The sequence below is a fragment of the Mobula hypostoma genome, chromosome 7 (genome assembly GCF_963921235.1).
Source record: "Mobula hypostoma chromosome 7, sMobHyp1.1, whole genome shotgun sequence".
Classification (NCBI taxonomy): Eukaryota; Metazoa; Chordata; class Chondrichthyes; order Myliobatiformes; family Myliobatidae; genus Mobula; species Mobula hypostoma.
This window is the reverse complement of record NC_086103.1, coordinates 84,606,574-84,633,488: the sequence shown is the minus strand read 5'-3', so window position 1 is coordinate 84,633,488 and position 26,915 is coordinate 84,606,574. Positions and strand designations below refer to the sequence as shown.

At 39.8% G+C, this 26,915-nt stretch overlaps 1 protein-coding gene across 1 annotated transcript in view; it reads left to right on the top strand.

Moving 5' to 3' along the window:
- LOC134349919 (transcription factor SOX-30-like) overlaps positions 1-26,341 on the top strand; it is a 68,854-nt gene extending 42,513 nt beyond the window's left edge. The window contains exons 5-8 of the mRNA XM_063054876.1: positions 4,941-5,180; positions 12,405-12,593; positions 19,569-20,070; positions 25,966-26,341. Of these exons, the coding sequence (XP_062910946.1) occupies positions 4,941-5,180; positions 12,405-12,593; positions 19,569-20,070; positions 25,966-26,341 (1,307 nt within the window). The remainder of the gene's footprint in view (positions 1-4,940; positions 5,181-12,404; positions 12,594-19,568; positions 20,071-25,965) is intronic.
- The last annotated feature ends 574 nt before the right edge of the window (positions 26,342-26,915 follow it).

Here is a 26,915-nt window from a genome sequence, read left to right as displayed (position 1 = left end):
TTTCAGCCAATTATTTACATGTAAAATAAAAATACACAAACACAAATGTGTACAATGTATATGCACAATCAACTATAACAGAAATAAAAATCTGTTCACTTTCTAATGCTCTCAAGTACAGTACCACAATAATAACTCAACATGATAACAGAGTAATGACTGATAAATGCAGTGAATGACATCTCCAATAGACTTCAGTTACAACAGATCTCAGATACCATGCTGAAGTTTTACTTGAACAGTATGTGACAATAGGTATGTCACTTGCATCTCTAAACGTCAATTTTAATCTCCACTAATTCAGCCATTAACCAACACAGTAATTACAATTATACATTGGTTTCAAAATGCTTCCAAATACCACAGACCAATAATGAAAATATCTAATTTAATTTTTTTCTGTTTTCCATCTTTTTGCCTTCACACATGTTCTGATACATCACATCTTTTACTAGCTTCATGTGGCCTCCGGATTTTTTCTTTTTTCTGCTGATTTTTTTGAAGCTGGGAAATCATTATCTCTGACCTTCCACAACCTTATGGCTTCCAGTGAACACAACACAATCATTACAATGCTCAACCTTTCTTGCTGTGCTCGGTTACAACTTAGTGAACAGGCAGATCAATGAGAGAATTCAACAAACTTGCAGGGCATGTTGAGAAATTGATTAGTAAGGCATATGGGATTCTAGAAATAGAGCTATTGAGAACTATAGCAGGAAGTTTTGTTGAATCTGTATGAAAGACTGGTTCAACACACGAGTATTGCATAAAAATGTGCTTAGCATGCTTATGGAAAGAAACAATTGTCCTAAAGACTGCACAAAAAAAATCAATTGAATGACTTCAGAGATGAGAGATTTCAGCTATAAAGTTAGATACGAAAAGTTAATGCTGTTCTCTATCAAACAAAGAAGGTTGATGATGGAAGATCTCATAGATACACTCTATACAAGTAAATAAAGTAAAGCTATTCTACAGATGGCTTTAAATATAAACATATATTTAAAATTCAGAGCAAAAGGTATAAAGTTGAGGAAAACCATTTTTCCTCAAGGTGTAAATGACTTTGAATTGGTTGGAAACAAAATTAATCAACAGCAAAAAAAAAAATTGGGTCAGCATTTGAAAGGAAATAATTTTCAGAACTATGTGGAAAATTCAGGGGAATTGGTGGAACTGCTTCACAAGGACCTGATTTTCTGAGTAGCTTCTGTCTGAATCTATAGATAACATTTTAAGTATATATTTACTTAAAATGACAAAATATTTTGACATAGAGGCACATAATTTCCTGCATTGATAATACCAGAGATCTATTATAAATGCTTTTATTTGCATAGTGAATTTTTATTGCTGACTTACTCTGGAACTTCATGATTTTCTAATTGCAGCAGCAGGAAAGTCAATGAGCATTTACTTCACATCGATTTCTCCTTCCAGTAAACAAATCCCCCCCCCCACTTCATTTAATCCCCACTCTGAACTTTTACTTCTTCTCACCTTACTTCCCCCTGGGTCACTTCCTCCTTTCCTTTCTATTATGGTATACTCTTCTCTCCAATCATATTCCTTCTCCTCCAGCCCTTGACCCTTCCCACCCACCTGGCTTCTGCTATCACCTTCCAGCTAGCCTCTTTCCCCTCCTCCATTGGAAAAAGAACCAACATTGTCATTACCAAAATGGACATAGAAGTGCAACAGACTTAATCTTTAAACCATAACGTTGATCCATTAAGGTATACTATATAAACCCACCAAGAAAGAGGACACAATAACATCCACATTCTATTTTTGTGGTATGTTGTTGGCATCACACAATAGGAAAAGGTTTCCAATACATGTGTAGTTACCAAGCTTTGCAGTATTCATCAAGCAAGGAAGACTTTTCTGACTTTGGCATGTGCACAGGATGAAAGTTGGGCACATCTTTGAGAATCTAATAATAAAGGAATAGCCTGAGCCAAAGCACTAGTAGAGTAACCAAACTTCCATTGTAAGGATGTTAATACAAGTGGCATAAAAGCTTACAATATTAATTATGACAAGAAGATAAAGGAATTTGGCATTTCCCTGTTGACCCTCACTAGCTTTTATAGATACACCACAGAAAGCATCTTATCTGAATGCTTCACAACTTGATATGTCAGCTACTCGGATCAGGACCGCAAGGAATTGCAGCTCAGTCCATCAGGCAAACCGGTCTCACCTCCACGGGATATCTACTCTTCTTGCTTCCTCAGTAAAGCAGCCAGCATAATCAAATACCCCACCCCACCCCACCCCAGTATTCTCTCACTGATACAGAACCTTAAAATCTGCACCACCATACTGAAGGGGCATCTCTATCCCACTGGTATAATGCTTCAATGGACCTCTTGTACATTTTAGATGAACCCTTTTCTTTACCATTGACCTCATCGTGGACCTTGTGTATTATAGTCTGCTTGCACTGTCTTTGTAACTGTAACACTATGTTCTGCATTCTGTTATTCCTTTACCCTTTGTACTACCTCAGAGCACTTATGTTTTGGAGTGACCTGTCTGGATGGCTTGAAAAACTAATTTTTCGTTGTACCTCAGTACACATGACAGTAATAAAACAAAATTCTGCATCTGATACAGGGCTCATGTACTTAAGATAAGAGGGGGTAAGTTCAAAGGAGATGTGAGTGGCAGGATTTTACTCACAGAGTGGGGATGCCTGGAATGTGCTGACAGAGGTGGGGTTTTTTTTGCAGATATGACAGATGTGTTTAAGAGACTTGTAGATAGGCACGTGAATGTGCAGAGGGTGGAGGGATTCTGTCGGTAGAAGGGATTAGTTTATTTAGGTATTTCATTACTAGTTAGTTTGCTAGGAACAGCATTGTGGTCTGAAATGCTTGTTCCTATCTTGTACTTTCTATGTTTAATCTTTTATGGACAGCAGAGTGGCACATGAGTTAGTGTAGGGTGTCACAGAGCTCCACGAATCAAAGTTCAGTTCTACATGGGGTGCACATTTTTCCAGTGAAAACATCATTTTTCTGTGAGTGTTCTGTTCTCTTTCCCATCCAAACATAATCGGGTTAATATGCCCTGGCACCCTAAGGGTAAGTGGGTGGCAGGACAATCATATGGAGTTGATGATAGATCACAGGGAATGAAAGACTGGGACATGCTGAGAACTACCTCAGATTTAGTGGACCAAATGGCTTTCCTCTTTGCCAATTCAGTGTTAGACTCCTTCATATTTGTTGCACACAGTTTTCTGCCAGGCTTCCCAATCCACTAACCTTTTAAGAACGTACAGTACAGATCTTTATCTGTAGCTTAGCTCATTGTAACATCATGCAATCTTTTTGGATATGATGTGTTGATCATAGGTCTGAGTGTGAGGCTTTCAACAATGCTGAGGGCAAGGTAAAGTTTGTACATTTCCACATAATAGAACTTTCAGTAGCTAAGTTCTTTCTGCTTCTCTTTATCCTGTATCAAATGAGTTGATTTTACCTTCCTGTATCCTGTTGAAGAAGTTGTCATTTAGAGAACATAATCTTTCCAAAAGCTACCTGAAACTAACAAACGTATTTGATGCATCTCACCTTTGATGAGAATGTTGATCATGTTTGGTTCTAGTGGGTTTTGGAAAGAGATACCTAAATCAGTGCCCTCCTTACTTTTCATCAGTATCTCGTTAGAAATTACACCATCTCTTTGGATTGTTTTTAGATTATGAGGACACTCAGTCCTCATTTATTGTCATTTAGAAATGCATGTATTAAAAAATGATACAACGTTCCTCCAGAATGATATCACAAGAAACACAGGACAAACCAAGACTAAAACTGACAAAACCACATAATTATAACATAGTTACAACAGTGCAAAGCAATACAGTAATTTGATAAGAGCAGATCATGGGCACGGTAAAAAAAATGTCTCAAAGTCCTCATCATCTCACACAGGCGGCAGAAGGGAGAAACTCTCCCTGCCATGAATCCCCAAGTGCTGCAAACTTGCCAATGCAGCACCATTGGAAGCACGCGACCGCAGCAGAGTGAGTCCGTCCGAAAACTTTGAACCTCCGACCAGCCCGTCTGAGCACCATCCTCTGCCGAGCGCTTCGACCCCGCCCCAGCCGCCGAGCAACAAGCAAAGCCGAGGACTCGGGGCCTTCTCCTCCGGAGATTCTGGACCACACAGTAACAGCAGCAGCGAAGCAGGCATTTCAAAAGTTTCACCAGATGTTCCTCCGTGCTCTCACGTCCGTCTCCATCAAATCAAGATTGTGCACAGCACCCTACTTGACAAATAACAGACATCACCACTGGAGTGGCTGCTGCGAGCTGCATCGTCCCGCAATCTTCTCCTCCCTCCAGGAAGGATATTGCAAAAAATAGCATTATTTTGGACTTTGTTGAGTTCATTGTTCCAACAATAAATTAATGTTTATTGTTTAAGAATTTGATTTTTATTTGATGATGATATGTTTGGGCAAGATATTGCAGCCAGTCTATGCATCTGGATTCTTACAGGAATTTGATAAACGGAGACAGGAACATTTGGGAGAGAACCATTGTTTATAAAGCACAATATTGCACAAAGGTTATATTTATCCATTCACATTTGGCTGAGAGCCAAAGACAGATTTCATCACAAGCTATTTATAATCACCATAATAACTTAAAATGGAAGAGTTTTCAAATATTGTGCATTTATTTTATGTCAATACCATGGATCTGCTGGGATATTTGCCCATACTTTCCACTTCTATTTCAATATATTTGTTTCAAAACCTAAAGTTAGATTTTATCTCAATTTCGCATTTTCAATCTGTAGAACTTTTCATTGCTCTTCAATATATTGCATTTTATAAAAATAAATAGCTACCATTTTATTCAATCTTCTTTACCATTACATATTCACCCAATTTTCTTCTTTTGTTGTGATTTTAGAAATCAATGATATGCCTCCTTCCAAAGACAGAAGTGGGCACATAAAACGCCCAATGAATGCTTTTATGGTTTGGGCACGGATTCACAGACCATCGTTAGCCAAGGCAAACCCAAATGCTAATAATGCGGAAATTAGTGTCCAGCTTGGCCTGGAGTGGAATAAGTTGACTGAAGAACAGAAGAAACCTTATTATGATGAGGCTCAAAAGATAAAAGAAAAACACAGGGAAGAATTTCCTGGTAAGTTAGGTGCTTTTAAGGACGACAATCAATTAGCTTTCCATAATATCAAGAACCTAAAGTAGAAGTCTAGAAGTATTCATCATAAAAGTAACTTCTGCAAATATTTATATAAAATACAACTGGAAATGAATTTGTTTAGTTTCTGAAGTTCTATTCAATAAAGAATCAACATGTTGGATTTCAATCTTCCAATCTGCAAGCTGTCATAACCCCTTGGAAATTTCTGTACATGGTTTATGTTCTACGATCTGACTTAATATAACCTCTAACAATAATGATTTAAAAAATAAATGTAGTGGTTTCTGTTCTCTTGCTTGCACCATTACCTCCAGTGAGTCCCAGGATTTCTCCTTTGCTCTTCCAATATCTCATTCATACATTCATACTCAGCCATCCGAGACCGTTTTGTCAGTTTTCACACGAATGGACTCTATTTTGTACTAACTAGCTTGACTCCTCTATTATTTCTTGGGCAGACATATTTCAGTAATATTTGAGTAATATTGCAAATATATTATTTAATTAAGCATTCTTGTTCATTTAAATGAATCGTTACAGGTTATCTGTAAAAATACATGAATGACATACGTCATGACGCCACCACATCATACCTGCATTGCTCACTAAAGTAAAGGACAAACCAAGACATGCTCTCCAGGACTCCCATCTTTTCCTTTCAATTAGTTTTATGTTTTGAAGTTACAAAACACAACAGTGGTGACAAGAACATTTTAAACAAACCCAGGAGAACGAGGTTGGAGGCAACATTGGATATATGAGAACTCTGGCAGGGTTTGCAAGACATTACTTCCTACAGAACAAAACCCAATAGCGTGAATAGCAGTGATGCTTCACTGCTAGATGCACTCAATGCCTTCTATGCCCGCTTTGAAAGGGAGAATATAACTACAGCTGTGAAGATCCCTGCTGCACCTGATGACCCTGTGATCTCCGTCTCAGAGGCCACTGTTAGGCTGTCTTTATAGAGAGTGAACCCTCTCAAGGTGGAAGGTCCCAATGGAGTACCTGGTAGGTTCTGAAAAATGTGTCAACCAACTGGCGGGAGCATTCAAGGGCATTTTCAACCTCATTGCTATGGGCAGAAGTTCCCACTTACTTCAAAAAGGCAACAAATATGCCCTTTATCCCATCTAGTCCATTTAATGCTGCCTACTTTCATCAGTCTGCACCAGGACCATAGCCTTCCATATCCCTACCATCCATGTACCTATCCAAACTTTTGTTGAATGTTGAAATCGAGCTCACATGCACCACTTGTGCTGGCAGCTTGTTCCACACACTCATGACCCGCTGAGTGATGGTGTCCCTTCATGTTCCCCTTAAACTTTTCACCTTTATCCCGAACCCATGACCTCTAGTTTAGTCCCACCAAACCTCAGTGTAAAAATCCTGCTTGCATTTCCCCTACCTATAGCCCTCAATTTTGTATACCTCTATCAAGTCTCTCAATCTTGTACGTTCCAAGGTATAAAGTCCTAACCTATTCAATCTTTCGTTTTAACTCAGGTCCTTCAGACCTGGCAACATCCTTGTAAATTTGCTCTGTACTCTTTCAACCTTATTTGCATCTTTCCCGTAGTAGGTGACCAAAACTGCACACAATACCTCAAATTAGGCTTCACCAATATCTTTTACAACTTCCTCATAACATCCCAACTCCTGTACTGAATTCTTTGATTTATGAAAGCCAATACGCCAAAAGCTTTCTTCACAACCATATCTACCTATGACACCACTTTCAAATGAATTAAAGACCTGTATTCCAAGAACCCTTTGATCTACCACACTCCTCAGTGTCCTACTGTTCACTGTGTAAGACCTACCCTGGTTGGTGCAACACCTCATACTTGTCTGCATTAAATGCCACTTTTCAGCCCATTTTTCCAGCTGGTCCAGATCCTACTGCAAGCCATGATAGCCTTCCTCGCTGTTCCACTAAACCCCCAGTCTTGGTGTCATCCTCAGATTTGCTGATCCAGTTAACCACATTGTCATTCAGATATAGAGGAGATATAGAGGAGAAACAACAACGGACTCCACGCCGATCCCAGCGGCATCCCGCTAGTCACAAGCCTGTGGTCAGAGAGGCAACCATCTATTACTATTCTTTAACTTCTCTCAAAAAAGCCAACGTCTGATGCAATTTACTACCTCATGTTGTATACCGAGCAACTAAACCTTCTTGACCAATCTCCCATGTGGGATCTTGTCAAATGCCTTACTAAAGTCCACGTAGACACCATCTACTGCTTTGCCTTCTTCAACTTTCTGGTAACTTTCTCAAAAAACTCTATAAGATTTGTTAGACATGACCTACCATGCATGAAGCCATGCTGACTATCCTTAATTAGTCCATGTTTATACAAATACTTATATAGTCCGTCCCTTAGGATACCATCCAATAACCTTCCTACTACTGATGTCAGGCTCACCAGCCTATAATTTCCTGGTTTATTTTTAGAGCCTTTCCTAAAAAGCAGAACATTATTAGTTATCTTCCAATGCTCTGGTATCTCACCTTTCGCTAAGGATGATTTAAATATCTCTTCTAGGATGCCTGCAATTTCTGCACTGGCCTCCCACAGTGTCTGAGGGAACACCTTGTCAGGCCCTGGGGAATTATCCATTCTAATTTGCCTCAGGACAGGAAACACCCCCTCCTCTGTCATCTGTACAGGGTTCATTTGCCTCACTTCTAAAGACTCCAGTGTCCGTTTCTTGAGTAAATATAGATGCAAAAAACTTATTTGATGATCTCCCCTATCTCTTTTGGCTCCATACACGGATAACCATTCTGATCATCCAGGGAACCAATTTTGTCCCTTTGCTCTTAATATATCTGTAGAATCCCTTAGGATTCTCCTTCACCTTGTCTGCTAGAGCAAACTCATGCCTTCTTTAAGCTCTCCCGATATCTTTCTTAGGTGCTCTCTTACATTTTTTAAGCTTTATAAGCACCTCATTTGTCCCTACCTGTGTTTAACTGCAACACACCTCCTTTCTCACTTAACCAGTGCCTCAATATCTCCTGAAAACCAAAGTTCCTTACACTTATAATCTTAACCTTTTATTCTGACAGGCATATACAAGCGTTGTACTCTCAAAATTTCACTTTTGAAGGCCTCCCACTTACCAAGTGCACCTTTACCAGAAAACAGCCCGTCCCAATCCACGTGTACCAGATCCTTTCTGATACCATCAAAGCTGGCCATTCTCTACTTTAGAATCTTATCCCATGGACCAGAACTATTCTTTTGCATATTTACTTTGAAAGTAATGGCATTGTGATCACTAGATACAAAGTGTTTCCCTACACAAACTTCTGTCACATACCCTATCTCATTCCCTAATAACAGATCTAGCATCTGAGAAAGCTTCTGATATGTTAATCAGGCAGTTAGCTGCAAAATGTGGCTTGGGTTTTAAGCTGGAAGAGAGTTCAAGGAGCTTCAGGAAAGTTGCAAGCATTCAGCTTTTGTGAGTACAAAGAACCAGAATCTACTCTGCGTGCATTAAGGTTATTGCATGAACTTCAAGTGGGAGAGAAAAAGCTGCTTGGAAAAGTAGATGCAAAGACCAAAGTCCAGCTGGAGGAATGTAAGGTCGAAAGGAAGGGAGTCAATGGAGATATGAAAACAGACGATTTGTGAGATGATTATGTGGATGAGGAAACCAAGGGGAGAAATTGGATTGTAGGGAGAGCGATAGAAGGATTAATAAGAGAATACTCCAGTGAACTAAATGGAGCTTCCCAGGATCGAGATGCACAGACTAGAAAGAAGTAAAAGGAAAAGAAAGAGGATGATAACTTTAGTGCTATGGAAATGGAAGAGGATAAAGGAGACCTAATTTCTCGATAAATCTGCAAATTCAGGGAAACTAGAAGAAAAAGGAAGGTGAAGAAAAGAAAGCCAAGCAGTTGAAAAGGAGAGAAACGAGGAGCAAAGTAGATCCAGAGAGAAAAGCCAGGGGAAAAAAGAAAGGTGGCTACTGCTGTCAGAACCACTTTCCGCAGTCTCAGAGTCAACTCCGACAACCCCACGGAGTAAATCCCAGGACCTGAGATTGCCTTCACAACCACAGAGCCGAGTGACCTGCCTTGTCAGGAAAAATATCATCCCACAAGAGTAAGAAAACCTCCACGGCAATTAAATCTTCAGGCCAGAATGGGACAATTTAACGTTTACTGTGCTGTGGTATCTGTATAATAATTGTATTATATAGTATACTGAGTTTGCTTGTTTGATTGAGTGTTTATATATTTGATATATTGTTTAAGTGTTCTTGCTTACTTAGATAATTCATTACAGGTTACATGAATTGCTTACGTCATGATGCTACCACATGATACGTGCACATCTCACTAAAGTAAAGAGCAAACTAACACCGTTCTCCTGGGCTCCTGTCTTTTTCTTGCAATTAGTTTTGTTTTGGACTTACAAAACATAACAACGTACAGTCAAAAACATTTCCGCAACTGAATACTAACAAGACTGAAGATGGTCTCCGTAACAATCTGTTTTCTAATTACTGACTCCACCCTTTGCTCTGGCAAAATTCTGAAGCAGAACCAAGTTGCTTGTAGCTTTGGTGTCATGTCTAAACCAAGATAAGCTTCAGAACATATATTTGTGCAGCTTTTAAGAATCCCCCCAGACATTGTTGACTGCTTTTGTGTTTACTCATCTGCTCCTCAAAACCTTGTTACAACAGGATCTGAATTCTGCACTCAGAATCAGGTTTATTATCACCGGCATGTGATAACTTATTAACTTAGCAGCAGCCATTCAACACAATACATTATATAAAAGAAGAACAAAATAAATAAAATAATAATAATAAATAAATAAGTTAATCAATTACAGTGTATCTCTATTGAATAGACTAAAATACATGCAAAAACAGAAATACTGTATATTTAAAAAGTGAGGTAGTGTTCAAGGGTTCAGTGTCCATTTAGGAATCGGATGGCAGAGGGGAAGAAGCTGTTCCTGAATCGCTGAGTGTGTGCCTTCAGGCTTCTGTACCTCCTACCTCCTAACAGTGACAAAAGGGCATGCCCTAGGTGCTGGAGGTCCTTACTAATGGACACTGCTTTTCTGAGACACCGGTCCCTGAAACTGTCCTGGGTACTTTATAGGCTAGTACCCAAGATGAAAATGCCTAGATTTACAACCTTCTGCAGCTTCTTTCCGTCTTGTGCAGTAGCCCCTCAGACAGTGATGCAGCCTGTGAGAATGCTCTCCACAGTACATCTAGAGAGGTTTTTGAGTGTATTTGTTGACATGCCAAATCTCTTCAAACTCCTAATGAGGTATAACTGTTGTCTTACTTTCTTTATAACTACATCAATATGATAGGACCAGGTTAGATCCTCAGAGATCTTGACACCCAGGAACTTGAAACTGCTCACTCTCTCCACTTCTGATCCCTCTATGAAGATTGGTATGTATGTGTTCCTTCGTCTTACCCTTTCTGAAGTCCACAATCAGCTCTTTCGTCTTACTGACGTTGAGTGCCAGGTTGTTGCTGTGGCATCACTCTACTATCTGGTGTATCTCACTCCTGTACGCCCTCTCGTCACCATCTGAGATTCTACCAACAAAGGTTGTATCCTCAGCAAATTTATAGATGGTATTTGAACTCTGCCTAGCCACACAGTCAGGTGTATATAGAGAGTAGAGCAGTGGTCTAAATGCATACCCCTGGAGTGCCCCCAGTGTTGATCGTCAGCGAGGAGGATACGTTATCACCAGTCTGCACAGATTGTGTTCTTCCGTTTAGGAAGTCGAGGATCCATTTGTAGAGGGAGGTACAGAGGTCCAGGTTCTGCAACTTCTCAATCAGGATTGTGGAAATGATGGTATTAAATGCTGAGCTATAGTCGATGAACAGCATCCTGACGCAGGTGTTTGTGTTGTCCAGCTGCAGGGATCACTCTTTTTTGATAATCCTCCTAGCAATATTTTGATGCATTAAAGCTGCCAGTAAAAGGAAGATTTTTGTATATTATCCATCCTCAAATCAAAGTGTGTTCTTCTTATCAAGTCTGCAGCTCAGTGTTCACTAGGTTCTGCCTGGTTCAGTCACTTAGGGTCACTTTACTGCATTATGGATGCTTAATAAGTACAAGTAATTGCTAATATTGTAGATGCCATTCAGACAAGCTATTAAAGTGAGTCTTCTCCCAAACAAAAATTAAAATATATAACAGCAATATGGTTCACAATTACTCTTAAGTGCCAAAATAGAAAGTTCCAGGTTGGAACAAATTCATTACATTGGACTGCATTGTGCTTGATCCATTCACTTCCTGGCTTGTTTCTTACCCTATTCTGGTAGCCACACTTACCACCTGCAGCCCAGTGTATTCAATTTTCTTTGAGACCTTACTGCTCTGCCCTTAAATAAGTACTATAGCCTTTTGATAGTTCACAGTTGTCATAGGCTTTTGAACTGTTTTATGTATTGTTAATGAGGATTGGAATTAATTTTAAAACAAGAAACAAGAAGTTATAAATTTATCTAAAACAGATCTATATTAAATAAATTAATTAAAATTAAAGGAGCCAGTCCACTTATCTACATTTACTTTTTCATTTAATTTGGATTACACTATATAGGTAATTCCCAGCTCACTCCTAAGCTCCATGTTGCAGCTCCAAGTGAGGTTATCTCTCTCACTCTGATTCATTAATGATGCATTGCTTTGCACATTGGCTTAATTTCTTTTAATGTAATTTTTATGTTACTGGGCTGATTATGTGGTTCTCCTGTTGGTGGTTCCATAGGAAACCACAAGATGGCAGTATAGTGCAGCTCAGGCCATTTCTGAATTCTGCAACTGAGTTGGTGTTCTAACGGGACTGTCAGCTGGAGAGCAGTACACAATAACATTAAACATTATTAAAAAGAAGTGTTGCCAATGTATAAAATAAACCAAGAATGTTTAACGGAAAATTAAAAGAGAAGCTCACCTGGTTTGCTCCAGATGGCTGCGTGAGTCAGAGCGGAACTTTATTTCTGGTAAGAGTGAGGATCCTTGCGATAGTTTGCCAAATAGTCCACACATTTCTACTACTTGCTTAGGTTGGCATTTAATTTTACCTAGTTTTAGTGATGAAGCAACTTTTTTAAGGTTTAAATTAGTAGAAGTTTGACAGTGAATCATCACTTAACAATGTTAATTTGGTTCCGTAGGTTGGGTGTACCAGCCACGACCAGGGAAAAAAAAACGATTTGCATTGGGTGTTCCTTCAAATGTCTTTCCTGGTAGTGGTCAAAACATTGTTTCTACAACTCCAGCAACAATTTATCCTTATCGACCAGCCACCTACTCAGTGGTAATTCCAAATTTACAGGCAAATGTTAATCGACCATCAGTTATTGGTAAGTTTTAAAATTCATGATAGAGTGTTAAAAAGTATACTTCAACAGATCTAATATATAAGAGTACTCCCTAGTTTCTGTTAACTAGTTCCACACCAGCAAAAGGTATTCTAAATGCAATGCAGCAAATTCAGATCACCTTGTGTTACATAGCACCTTCTACAAGACTTGCAAAACATGGTATAGGGACCTCAGTAAAGCCACAGTTGAGGAAACATAGATACATTAGCCGTATTTTTGTTAAACAGGACAGGAAAACTATTTTAATTGGAGGATAAGCACACAAAAAAAAAAGAATCTCTTCTCCTGGACTCTCACCTGTATGTTTACCAATAGAACCGTTCTACAACAGATGTCATAGGATCTGTCATGCACCTGGCCCAGACACACCTAGAAAACAAGGATACTTAGGTCAGCATGCTGTTTCTGGATTTCAGATCAGCATTCAACACTATTGTTCCACACACCTTGATGAACAAATTCCTACTTCTCAGTCTAAATCCGAGGGGTGATTGATAAGTTCGAGGCCTAAGGTAGAAGGTGTCAACTTTAGAAAACCTAGCACATTTATTTTTCAACATAGTCCCCTCCTACATTTACACACTTAGTCCAGCAGTCATGGAGTGTACGGATCCCTTCTTTGTAGAAGTCGGCGTCTTGGACCTCCAGAAAGTGGTCCACAGCAGGGGTGATTGATAAGTTTGTGGCCTAAAGGTGATGAGTTATAACCTTCAAACTTTCTGCATTATCACTCATAGAGTTGAACTGCACGTGCATGTAACAAGAGCGTCTTGGACCTCCAGGTGGTCCACAGCAGGGGTGATTGGAGATGAGTTATACAGCTCTTGTTACATGCACGTGCAGTTCAACTCTTTGCGTGAAAATGCAGAAAGATTGAAGTTAATAACTTATCTCCTTCTACCTTAGGCCACAAACTTATCAATCACCCCTGCTGTGGACCACTTTCTGGAGGTCCAAGGCACCGACTTCTACAAAGGAGGGATCCGTATGCTCCACGACCGCTGGACTAAGTGTGTAAGTGTAGGAAAAATAAATGTGCTCGGTTTTCTAAAATTGACTTCTTCTACCTTAGGCCACAAACTTATCAATCATCCTCGTACATCACTGTGCAACGGAGTGTTAGACTTCCTAATGAACAGACTTAAGATAACGAGCATTCACAGCCACTCCACCCTCCCCATCATCTTCAACATGGGTGATACCTCCCCCCCAGTGTGCTGAGCCCATTGCTACACATGACTTCACAGCCAAACACCTGAGCAATCACATTGTCAAGTTCACCAATGACACAACAGTGACAGGGCTCATCACCAACACTGGTGAGACAGCCTACAGAGAGGAAGTGGAAGAGTTTGAGGCCGGGAGTCAGGCAATTAACAGTAATGGCAACAAGACAAAGGAGGTGGTTATTGACTTAAAGGAGAATCCGCACCACACTCCCCTCTTTACATTAGTGGCATAGTGGTGGAAAATGCAAGCAGTTGCAAATTCCTGGGAGTGAACATCACACACAACCTCTCATGGTCCCAGAACAGATCCTACACAGTCAAGAAAGCTCACCAATGCCTCTGCTTTCTGAGGAGACTGAAGAGAGCTGGACTTTGCACATCCATGCTCACATCATTCTACAGACGCACCATAGAGGCATCCTAACCAGCTGCATCATTGCTGGTACAGAAACTGCACTGCAGCTGACAGGAAGGCTCTACAACCGGTAATCAAAACTGCCCAAAGTGTCATTGGCACCAGCCGACCCATCATCACAGACATGCAGATATATACAGAAAGGTGCTGGAAAAGGGCCAGTAACATCTTGAAGGATCCCACGTACCTTGCTCATGGACTGTTTGTCTCACTCCCATCTGGGAGGAGGTTATGTAGCATCCACACCAGGAACACCAGACTCAAAAATGGTTACTTTCCCCCAGCAGTAAGGCTGATCAATACATCCACCCACTAACTCCACCACTACTTTAATATTTCCCGTCAGTCACCTTATGTAAAGCCTAGTGCCACTTTATGGACATAAAATCGATGTATATAAGCATTCGTGTGTATTTTTATTTATTGTGTGTTATTATTATTGTGTTCATTGTCTTTTGTAATTTTTTTGATGCTGCATCAGATCTGGAGTAACAACTATTTCTCCTTACACCTGTGTATAGGAAATGACATTAAACAATCTTGAATCTTGAATTACCAATAAATAAGCCACTGAGTAACTGTGACAGTGAATCAAAATTCACCACTCCAGTTCCAAATCTTCACCTATATCCTGCCAGTTTTCCCTCGAACCCTCCTTTCATCCCTTCCTTTTTCTCCTATTCCCAGTGCAGCAGATCACCACTAACCTATAAAAAACAATCTTTTGACTTGAGGCCAAAGTAGCCATTCTCTGCAGATGGGAAAAAAGCCTGGCAACTCCAGTTTATCCCTTCCCCTCTTGCCCACTTTCCTTATCTCCTGCCTAAATTATATTTTGTCATATTTTGTTCTGTGCTTTTGTTAATTATTTTACAAGATGAAGGAGTCACAGGTCAGGCCAGCAGTTATTGCCCATCCATGTATGCCCCTTGAAATGGTGATGAGCTGTTTTGTGAAACAACTGCATTCATATGGGAAGAGAATTCCAGGATGTAGCCACAGCAGTGATGAAGCAATGACAATATGTTTCCAAGTCAGGAACCTGCAAGTTTCCTATGCTGCCTTTGACCTGTTAGGCCATTGAGCTTGCAGGTTTAAGAGGCACTGTTGAAGTAATTTTAGCCATTCTTATGGTTAATACATATTTTTCCATGCATTCCATTTTGGAAGTGACTAGCTTTAAGTTTAGGGTTCCTCACATCTAGATTTATCTTTTCTTTTATCAACACATCAAACTCTTCCACAATCTTCAGGATCCCAATGTCCACTTTGAGAGAAATTCCTCAGCGTGTTCACTCCTGCCTGATGTAACCTCTCAATGCTGATACCACTTCGGTATTATCAAAATGTATCCAAAAGGTTTATACGTCAGTTATTGATGAGAGATATAATTTTGTGGAGGAAGTTGCAATATTTCAAAGAATATTTTGTCATATGGAAATTTGGTGTAAATATATTAATATTCTGTCTCAACAATGAGAATTGTGTTCATATAAAGTCAGTACCTCTTTTGTAGCTATTACAGAATATCCACACAGAAGTAAACAAAGATGATTAAGGGTGTGGAACAATAGGCGTCCAGGCTGTCAATAACCATTCTGTAGTTTCGGCACACGCGTGCTCACCTATGTACTGTATATGTTGCTTTCCTTTTGCTAGCATTCGGAATCTAGGCAAGATCACCAGTTACTGTACATCCTTAATTTCCCTTGAACTGTGTGAAAGATTTTCCAAAGTTCAGTTGGATAGGGAATTCCAGGATTCGGAAATGCTAACAATAAAGGAAACACTCCTCCTTCTCTGTGGCAGAGAATAAGAACTTGGAACGTGCTGTTGGAGCAGTCAAAATGGGTGACTGACATTGCTATTGAATGTCAAGTGTAGGTATGAGACTCACCGTTGTTAGAGATGGTTATTCCATGCTACAACTGATGTTTATCAGTCCTCACCCGAATATGGTCCAGGCCATGCTTCATGATGTATTGACTGCTTCATTATTTGAGGAGTTTTACGTTGTGCACGGACAATCAGACACCCCCAGTTCAGACCTTATGACAGAAGGAAGGCTATTCATAAAGAAGCTGAAGATGGCTGAGAACTCTCGTAACCTTCTGCACCTGGGGAGGTGGACCAAGCATGGTGAAGTACGGCACTGACCGTCGGAATGTTTATCTATTGACCTCAGTTTCATCAGCGCTCCTTTATCCTACACTCAGTCAGACTGTCATGGACAGTCACTCTCATCTCATCTCTGGAATTCATCTCTTTGATTCATGTTTAACCTTGTTATTTCTTCAAGGTTTGGCGTTAGTAGGTTTATAGACAGCTTGATATTTTCCATCATTTTCCATGGTTAATGTTTGTCAGTAGACTAACTGGGTGGTGATAGCTGGATTGGATTTGTTCTGGTATTTCTTTTTGTGACAGGGACTACCTAGCGTTTTTCACACAGTTTGGTAGATGCTGATGCAGCAGTTAAACTGGAATAGCTTGGCTAAGAGCTGTGGCTAGTTCTGGAGCACAGCTCTGTGTACCACAGCCAGGATGTTGACTGGTCCCACATTTGCCATATCCTGCACAACCAGCCTTTTTTTTCGTATCTTAAGGTGTAACTCAAGTTGGCTGAAGGCTAGCATCTTCAAATCAGCTGTTCTGGCTAAGCAAAGGTACGAATGGACTCATATACTGGGCTCCTCTGCCACTGAGGATCAGGATGGAGAGGTTCTTGAAGTCTCCTCCTTCCTTTAGTTCTACATCCCTGTTCATGAATGGATGGAGCACAAAAGCCGAGGATTGAGCTGATGCATTGGTTGTGAGATTACTTGGCTTGGTCTATTGAAAGCTGTTTTTTGCTGTTTCGTGATCATACAGTCCTGTATTGCAGTTCCACTGGGTTGATGCCTCATTTTTAGGTGTACATTTTGCTGTATCTGTCAACCCTCTCTGCAGACTTAATTAAACCAAGGTTCGTCATGTGGATTAAATATAACGATAACCTATTGTAAGTGCCACTTTAGGTTATCAGTGATGTTCTGCTGCTGATTGTACCTCATGGATGTCCAGTTCTGAGCTGTCAGATTGAGCTCTCTGGTGTAGCACAGCTGTATTAGATTAGATTAGATTATTGCCATAAAACGCAATGCAGGGTGTCCATGGGCATGAAGACGCAAGACTTCGTCCACACACGGGTGCTGCGGTGACCATCATGTGCTGTGGGTAAACTGGTGAGAACAAGGTCGAGTAGTTATACTCTTTATGTTGTGTTACTCACTCTGTCACAAACACAATCAGCCAACTATTTTAAACTGCCCTTGGTGATAAGCATTGAAGTCCCCACCTAGAGAACATTATGTGCTTCTTGCACATGTTATTCAACACAGATTTGTCTGTTGAGGGAGGACAGTGGTCAATAGGAGATTTCTCTGCCAATAATTGGCCTGATGTCATGAAACCTCATGGATATGGAGACAACACTGAGTGCTATTCCCTCCCATAATGTCAGGGCGTAGCTCCCACTGAAAGAATTCACAGGAGATAACGTACACAGACAGGGCCCGTGATGGAGAAGCCTGGCACGTTGCCAGTAAGATGTCATTTAGTGACTATGACTGTGACTGAGCATTGCTTGAACTGCTTATGTGCCAGCTTTTTAATCTTGGACACCAAGCCTGAGTATTTGTGAGGACATCTTTGCAATATCAGTTGGGACAGGAGCAACTTTGTCATTGCCCGAATTTGGTGCCAAAATTGACTCAATTTTTTCCTTTCTCTGTTTCAATATAGCGATAGTCTTGCTTGGTCATTTGTCAGTTATTCAAAATGATAAGTCTAGTGTTATATATAGGTTAAGGTAGTGTATTAGTGAGCTTGGTCTATTTTTGTGTTAGTTCAGTAGTTTTGTGGTTGATACTAATGACATTTTATAAAAATTCCAACTATTCACTGAATCTAAATTCAAGAGTTTCAAATTTGGCATTTGAGCATGGATCTGTAGATATTTTTATACAGGGCATTGGTATTGTATCTCAGAACCACCAGCATATGTAATTGGTGTTAATTATGCATCTCCAATTATGGTCAAAGTAAAATTCCTGCAGTAAATCAAAATTTAAAAAAAACTGCAGATGCTGCAAATCTGAAATAAAATTAAATGCTGAAAACTGCCAGTCAATCAGGTAGCATCTGTGGAAGAAGGTACAAAATAATTTTCAAATTCAAGAATTATTGTTAGAACATTTCCTGCATGTGCCCATTCATGGTTTAAGGCAAATATAGTTTCCAAGCACTGTCCTTCCTAAGGGCTGCGTGAAATTCCAAGATATCAGTTGCTATGATTAAATTAAAGGTCACAAATGGTAAGAGTTTGAAATACATTTTTTAAAAAGGTTTAGATTTTACTATAGCTTGGTTAGCACCTTAAGGAGAAAAGCCAAATTAAATTTAATTTTCCATCCTTTATTTAAGTGCCATATTGAAGTCTCTCACTGAGCAAACACATTAAATTGTATTCAGATTTGCAAACTAATTTCAAGTACTGTGAAGCTGTTTTTCTGCCACTGATTCTGCAGTTTGGTGGAATATTTACTTTTAGCACATTTACAGATTTGTTGGATATTCATGTGAATGGATGAAAACAGCAAGCAGGTATTCAGGAGGGGACCAGTGAGATATGTGTAAATGGGTCATTTTATGCACATGCATATATGGGTATAATAGACATTAAGACCATAAGACATAGGAGCAGAAATAGGCCATTTGGCCCATCAAGTCTGCTCTGCCATTCAATCATAGCTGCTAAATGGGAGGGTTTGTGGATGTTTTGCTAGAGTATAATGAAGTATTGGCTTTGCAGTAAGGTTTATGACATGGTGATGAGTGCTCTGTTGTTACCTATGACTTCTGCATTTTGTTTTTGACTGTACCAATGTAATATTGGGATGTTTTATGATCAGATTGGCTAGCCCACTTCCTTTTAATATAAACTTGGATTTTAGAAGGGGCTTTGATCAACAGTCCAGCCAATCAGTGGAGGTGATCCATAAATTTAACCTATGATGTAACTTGAATGGAACAAGTATAAAAATTCCCTCAAAATAAAACTTCAAAATCCTTTTTACCAGAAACACACAGAATGAAGGAATGACTGAATGAAATGGCATGGTACGGAGAAGTGAAAATATTCAGGCCAAGAAATTATTTATACAAATTGTTTCAAAATATTTCATATCATTGTTGATTAAAAATATTGCTTAATATTAGTTAGAACTTAATGTGACATTCTCCTATAATAGTGATATCCTGGTTTTCCAGCAGGTCAAAACCAGTCTCTGCGTATGCCTGTTACTCAAGGTCCTCGTCCCAATTCAATCATAATTTATCCGCAAACAAATCCTGTCCAGGTTGGTCTGCCTGCACAGAATATTTCCAGCCACCCTGCTGTGCCAGTCAGTTGTGCTCCAGGACACAGTAGGAGTGAGGTGCATCACAAGGTACCTAGTCCAAGCACAGTATCTAATTGTACAGAGCAAAGGATATCTACAATATCAGTGAGTGTTGGCAAACGAAATTCTTCCGGTGAAACTAATAACACCCACAACAGAGGTGCAATGCCTGAAGTCCCAACACAAAAGGAGATACCAGCTGTGAACAACTGCCCCAGAAATCCACCACCACTACCTTCAGCAACTCTCCCACATCCTCATGCTTACCAACACCCACCAATGGGACACGCTGCTAATCTGTTCGGAGCTGCTGCTCGATTTCCTTTCCACCATCCATACTTTTTGCCTGGACCGCCCTACTTTCCTTCAAGGTACGTAGGATCAGATCTAAAGCCTTATTTGTACTCAGAATATAACTTACAGCCCTTTTGCACCGTGAAGTCCGAAATATTTGTTTAATTTTGTTGTCAGCAATAATGTAGTGTGTCATGGTCCCAGATTGTTTGAAATAAGTATGCATAATGCTGGAAGTACTCAGCGTATCGTGCAACATACGTGGAGAAGGAAGCAGTGTTAACGTTTCAGGTTAATTAACTTTCATCCTGAAATATCAACCCCATTATTCTTTCAGCAGATGCTCCCTGGCCAGCTGAGTATTGCCAGTATTTTCTGTTTTTATTTAAGATTTCTATCTTCTGCTGTTTTTATTGCTTTCAGTTATTGCCAAGATATAGGTATGTATCTTTTACTCTAAATGTGCTGATGGACCTTATATATTTGAGTTGTTCTTCTCACAATGTTTACTGATTCCAAAATTTCTAAGGTACACTTGGAGCCAAGTTATCCCCTGGGTTTTTACTGCTTGTTTCCAACATGTGCTTCAAAGGAAACCTTCAACCAGAAGGCAGTGCTATATGCCAGTAGAACCCCTGCTGTACTCAGGGCTACCTGTACTGCAAAGTTTGAGGTCCCAGGCCTTCTGACATTTGTCACAGCTCCTTATTCGTCACATATCACTTACTTCTGGTGCAGGCTTTATAAACTCTGAACCATGAAAATCTAGCAGCAGGAGGCAACATTTCAGTGCACAGTTAGCAATAAAGGTGCAAGTGGGTTAGAGGGAAGAGGGTAAAGGTTAGAAGGGAGTGGGTCATTTATTCAAGATTCTATTCCATTGACTGCCATGATGCTGGAGGAAGTGGTAGGGAATGGAGAAGCAGTGAATAGTAGAGGGGCTGACCATTTTTCAGTTCAAAACCATGTTAGCCTTTCTAATGTAAGACTATTGATTATCATGACAGGAACTCTCTAGGTCTACAACTAGATGCTGTCGACAAGATTTTGCTAGGGAGATCTCTCTGAGCCTATACAGACAATGTCTGATTGCTTGAATTTTAGTAAAGCCTACAGTACAAGCACGTGCTCTAACTGCTCCTGTCAGATGAAGGGAAGATAGGTGAAGTCTGTTCTGGTGCAGGTGAATGCCAGTGACCACCCCTATTTTACCGAACCCTGAGATATGGTTTGTATCAGCAGATGTGAGCTGAAATGCTGTGAGGCCAGGACATTGAGGTGAGAACGAGCTGGATTCAGTGGGTGTCTTAGAGTTGTGGTTTGTGCCTTCATGCCATCCAGGAACAAATGAGTAACATAGACCACTTTGCAGCACATAATTGGAAATTCTAGGAAGGGTGAGCAGTATTCAGGGTAAGCTGTGACTGTGTAGAGAATTGATTGTGAATGCAGGTGTGGTATGATTGGCTGTTTTGAGATATTCATTTTGAGTCTTTGGAATTAGTACTAACTGATTCTTCTGTGGGTGAACAAGGCCAACCTGGCTAAATTAGTCTCACTGGAGACTAATTTTATGTATTGTATGACTGCTGATTGGACACAAGAAACCATACATGGGAACAAACAAGAATATTAAAAAGTCTTGCACCTCCAGCTAAATGCTTCTAGTATCATTGTATAATTAGTTAATACAGCTTTACATGATTTTTAGTTTCACAATAGCACTTATTACAGTATTCTATAGATGAATTTTGAGATTATATCTTCGAAAGTGTTTTTGATATGGAACTAGGTTGCATGGCAATTCTGCCCTACCACAGTTAAGATCGAGGAGCTGAACTTTCAGATTTTTAAAGACAGACAGTGCCCTTTTTAACAACTACTTGATGATTCCACCTCATATTCCTGGTTCTCCCCCAGTGCCTGATGAACTATCCACATTCCCCAAATATTTAAATTTCATCACCTCACGTGAAGGAGCTGTAGAAGTTTGCAGAATGAATAGAGCCAGTACTCTGTGCATATTACCAACCCATTGCTCAAAACTAGCTGTAAGAGAACTGGTAACACAATAGGCTGTTCTATAACTTGAACTGAAAATAACTGTTGAGCTTTCTGTGAAATAAGTTCAGGCTAGTTGATTAGTTTCAAAACAGATGGTTCTGTAAGATGCCACATGCAATTATAAACATACATTACAATGTTGGTGGCCATCCTTAATCATTCTAAGGGGAACAGTAAAGGAAGATTTTTTTTCAGTTAACCACATTGGACTCATAGTTTCAGTGCCCAGAATGGAGAATGCAACATTGAATTTACATGAAAATCTTCTGCAATTGGTAGAACCATGGGAGAACTGTCGCAAAGGTAAGTAAATATTGCAAACAAGTTAATACAAGCAGTTTAAAAGCCTGACTTGTAAATGTAGTCACTTACATGTTTGAGATGGCAAATAGAGCTTCCATCTATAGAAAGAAAAAAAAATCAGTATTTGGATGCCAAAGGGGGCCACGCCCAGGAATTCACTCTGCTGACGGCCTCCTTCTGTGCAATAAATAGACTGTCAACTACAAATAGTTGCCTTCAGCAGCCCACAGATTGGTCTCTCATTATTGGTTTTAGAAGCTAACCATTCTTAAATTATACACTGACATAAAAAGTTGGCAAGTCGTTAATGGTTCTCCATAGTTTTTCTGCACAGTAGTGTTTGTTCATATTGTTATTTTTAGATAAGGTTTTTGAATATTTTGGTGAACTATCTGTAATTGTAATGGGAATCCATTTGCGACTGTGAACTTCTAAAAAATGTTTTTATTCATGTTACTGCAAATTTTATCTTAATCATTCTACTTACGCTTTGGATGTTCAACTATCTTATTAGTATAAATGTTCTCCCACCTTTCCCCAAATTTTCTTCATTATGCATAACTGTTAGCCAATGTTTTGAAGGAACAGCTCAGAGGATGACCAATGATTGGGTTATTCTTGCTTCTTGATTCTAGTATGTTGTTAAGTCTTCCTGAAAACTTTCTTTCCCTTCCGATAATGTTATATTACAGTGGTTATAGGGGAGAGGGAACTTAAGTCCCTGTTGAATAACTTTTAAACAACATGTTAAGTGCCAAGACTTCTAGAAAGTAAGGTTAGTCCTTTCAAAGTTCCTCCTTCTGCTATCTGTAGAAGGCACTGATTACGTTCCTAATTTAAAAAGAGATGTAAATTTAAATTGATGGAAGATACTGGGACACAAACCTGCTGCAGCTTCACCACAGGGCCTTCTAGAACTCTAGAAGAAAACAGGTATGCATCGTAATAACATGACAGTGCTGTTCAATGAAGCCATATGCCCTTTCTCATTGGTTCCTTATAAAAAAGTCAAATGTTGTATTGTCAAACTTAAATATAGTAAGCACTGTAAAATCAAATAGACTTTCCATCATGGAGGCCACTAAATTGAACATTAGAAATAGGAGCAGAAGTCAGCCATGCAGCCCGTTGAGTCTGCTCCACTATTCAAAAGGATCATGACTGACCTGACAGTGGATTCGGCTCTACCCACCCCAAGAACCCCAGGATTTTCTCTATAACCCTGAATTCCCTTGATAGGCAAAAATCTATTTAACTGTGTCTCAAGTATATGGGATGAGGCAGTCTCTACTGCTACCCTGGGCAGAGAATTCGCAGATTCACTACTCTCTGGGAAAAGCAGAGGGTAGCAGCTCCCGCCTTCCTGTTCTGCAGATAGTAACCAGTACTCACTTATGGGGTCCTCAATTTGTGTGTTGTTATTGTACCTTGCTTTGAAGATTTTAAACAAAAAAAAAAATTTGGAACCCAGATGTTGCTGGCAAGACCAGGTTTCTCACTCATCTCTAATTGTCCTTGAGAAGGTGGTGGTGATTTACTTTCTTCAATAGCTGATGAAAATGTTGCCACTGTGCTGCTGGTGAGGATTTTCTTGGTTTTAAACACAGTGATGACAAAGGGCTGGCGATATATTTCCAGATCAAGACAGCGTGCAACTGGAAGGAGAACTAAAGCTGATGGTATTCCAGTGCACCAACTGCCCTTGTCCTTGGTGGTACTGTGAGATTGCAAGTTTGAAAGGTGCTGTTTGAGTAGTCTGGGTAAATAAATATCTGCAGTGCATTTCATAGAAAATGCACATTGCAGCCACTTTGTACTGGAAGATGAATGTTTAAGCTGGTTGGTGGGATAGCAATCACTGGGCTATTTTGTCTTGTTGGCACCATACTCATCTAGATGAGTAGAAAGTACAGTTGAAGGATAGAACTTAGGCTGCAGATGGTTTGGTGAAATGGTCTGAAAAATGACAGATGGAGTTTAATCTGGATAAACGTGAGGTGATGCACGTTGGGTGCACCAGTGAGGCTAGGATGTATACCATGAATGGCGTGATATTAGGGAGCATTAAGAAGCAGAGGAAATTCAGAGTACAAGTCCATTCATCTTTGAGGTAGCAACAAATGTCAACAGGTGGTTTGGAAGGCATATGGGGTAAGTCTTCATTACTCAGGGTGCTAAATGCAGAAGTAAGAAGGTTTTGCTCCAACTATATAAAACCTTGGTCAAACATCAGCTGAATACTGTGTGCATTCCTCATTCCCAATCATAGGAAGGTTGTGACAATACTGGAGAGTATCCAGAGGAGATTTATCAGGATGTTGCCTGGGATGCAGCATTTATAAGGAGAAGCTTAGGTCTGTTCTCCCTAGCGTGGGGGAGGTTAAAAAGGGACATGCATAATGTACGTAATATTATGAGGGTATAGGGTAGACTGCAGAAACTGCTCTCTATATCATAGATCAATAAGAGAAAAGCACATAGATTTAGGGTAAAGAGGATGAGATTCAAAGATCTGAGGGGAACCTTCTTCATCCAGAGATCAGTTGGGACCTGAAATACACTGATGAGAGAGTGAAGCTGGATTGCTAACAGCATTGAAGTGTCTGGATGAATACTTGAATCACCTAGACATAGAGGGCGATGGAATTAACACAGAAGAGTGTCCACTGGTTGGCATGGACAGGTTGAGACCATTAAACTGTAAGACACAGGTGTAGAATTAAGTCATCTAGCCCATTGAGTCTGCTCCACCATTCAATCAGGGTTGATCTATTATCTCTCTCAACCCCAATCCATTGTCTTCTCCCTATAACCTTTGAAATCCTGACTAATCAAGAACCAAAATGTACCCAAAACGGCCTCCACTGCTATAGGTAGCAGTGAATTCCGTAGATTCTCTTCCCTCTGGCTAAAGGAATCCCTCCTGATCTCCGTTACAATATTAAAGTCCAGTTCCATGGCTAATTTAATGTCACTTACACTTGCCCTCATACTCTACTGCGGCCACACTTCCCCTTTGTAATGTTTAAAGACTGATTGACTTGAATATCTCGGTGTCATGGCCAATCTCAGTAAATGGACCAAGTCATAAATGGTGACTAGGTAGCAGATCCTGAAGCCCACGCTGGAAAGTTCACTGTTGTTACCACCCGTCAAAAGCCTTTCAACAATTTATAAATACTTCTGATAATCAGAAGCATTTAAAAATATTTCAGATATATTTAAATAATCGTATGCAGTTCACTGACCCACTGGCTTCATTGAACTGCGTGAAGCCAGCTGCATCCCTTTCAACTCTGTTTTAGGAGTCATATCAGGCAGAAACAGGGAGTATTAAGCTGGGTCATGAGCAGAGCAGAGCAACATAGAGAAGTCTCATCTGTACTGCAAATGCAAGAACAGTCTGTCAAAAGATCTAGAAGGGCCTTTTAGCCTAAATAGATGGATGATACAATGTATTTGATGCTACTAAGGTTCCCCTTGTTATTTTGTAATGTACTTAAAACTCCATTGATCTTTGAACTCCAGTGATTGTCGTCTGGTACTCAGTTTCCTCAAATTATGAGCAATTACTGAACTTGATTCTATTTCTTATTTCACAACAGTACTTGTCCTTATAGCAGACCACCCTATGGCTATGGTGACTTTGCAAACAGCATATCCGAATGCTTAGGCTACTATGAGGACCGATACCAGAAGCATGAAGCTATGTTCTCAGCACTGAATAGAGACTACCCTTTCAGGGAGTACCCAGATGACTGTCAAGGCAGTGCAGACTCCAGGAGCAATAGCAGCATTGAGGAAGGGCCCCACTCTAACAGCATGGGAGGAGAAGAGTACCTGAGCTCCATGCCACAGCTGGATGTGGGAGCATTGGAGAATGTGTTCACAACTCCGATGTCTGCTCCCTCACAGCCTCAGAGAGTGGAGGTGGTCCATAGTGATGATGAACAAGAAGGAAAAATTTTAAAAAGCCTGTAGCTATAAACAAACCTGTTCAATTTTGTTTAAAACATACCATCGTAAGAAGTATCTCTGTGGAATAATAATTCTTTTATTTATAATAAACCAAACTGAGAATTCACAGTTTTGTCTCCACATGGGAGCATTTGATATTTATAACATCTATGCATGAAAATATCAGTCGTGAAAAATATAACTTTCACACACAAAAAATATAAAATGGAAAAAAATGTTGGTGTTATCTGTTGTTATTGACTCATTTTAAAATGCTTTTAGTAACCATCTGATTTAGTTTCAAAATTCACTTCAAACACACCTAACCGCTAGTTAGTGCTCTTGATTCTAGTCTTCATCCATCAACTTCTGTGTTGTTCATATTGTTATAGTTTCTTTCTGAGTTGTGTTTTAATAAACTAACATTAAACCTATATTTTTTAAAACAATTGTTTTTCTTAATTGCTCCCTTGTCGTATATGATAAATTTGCAGTTCATTATGGCTTATTTTAAAAATCGAATTTAAATATACTTTAAAAACACCATCATACTTTTGCCTATGAGACTGTTGTGTCAATACCACAAAATAGCTTGACT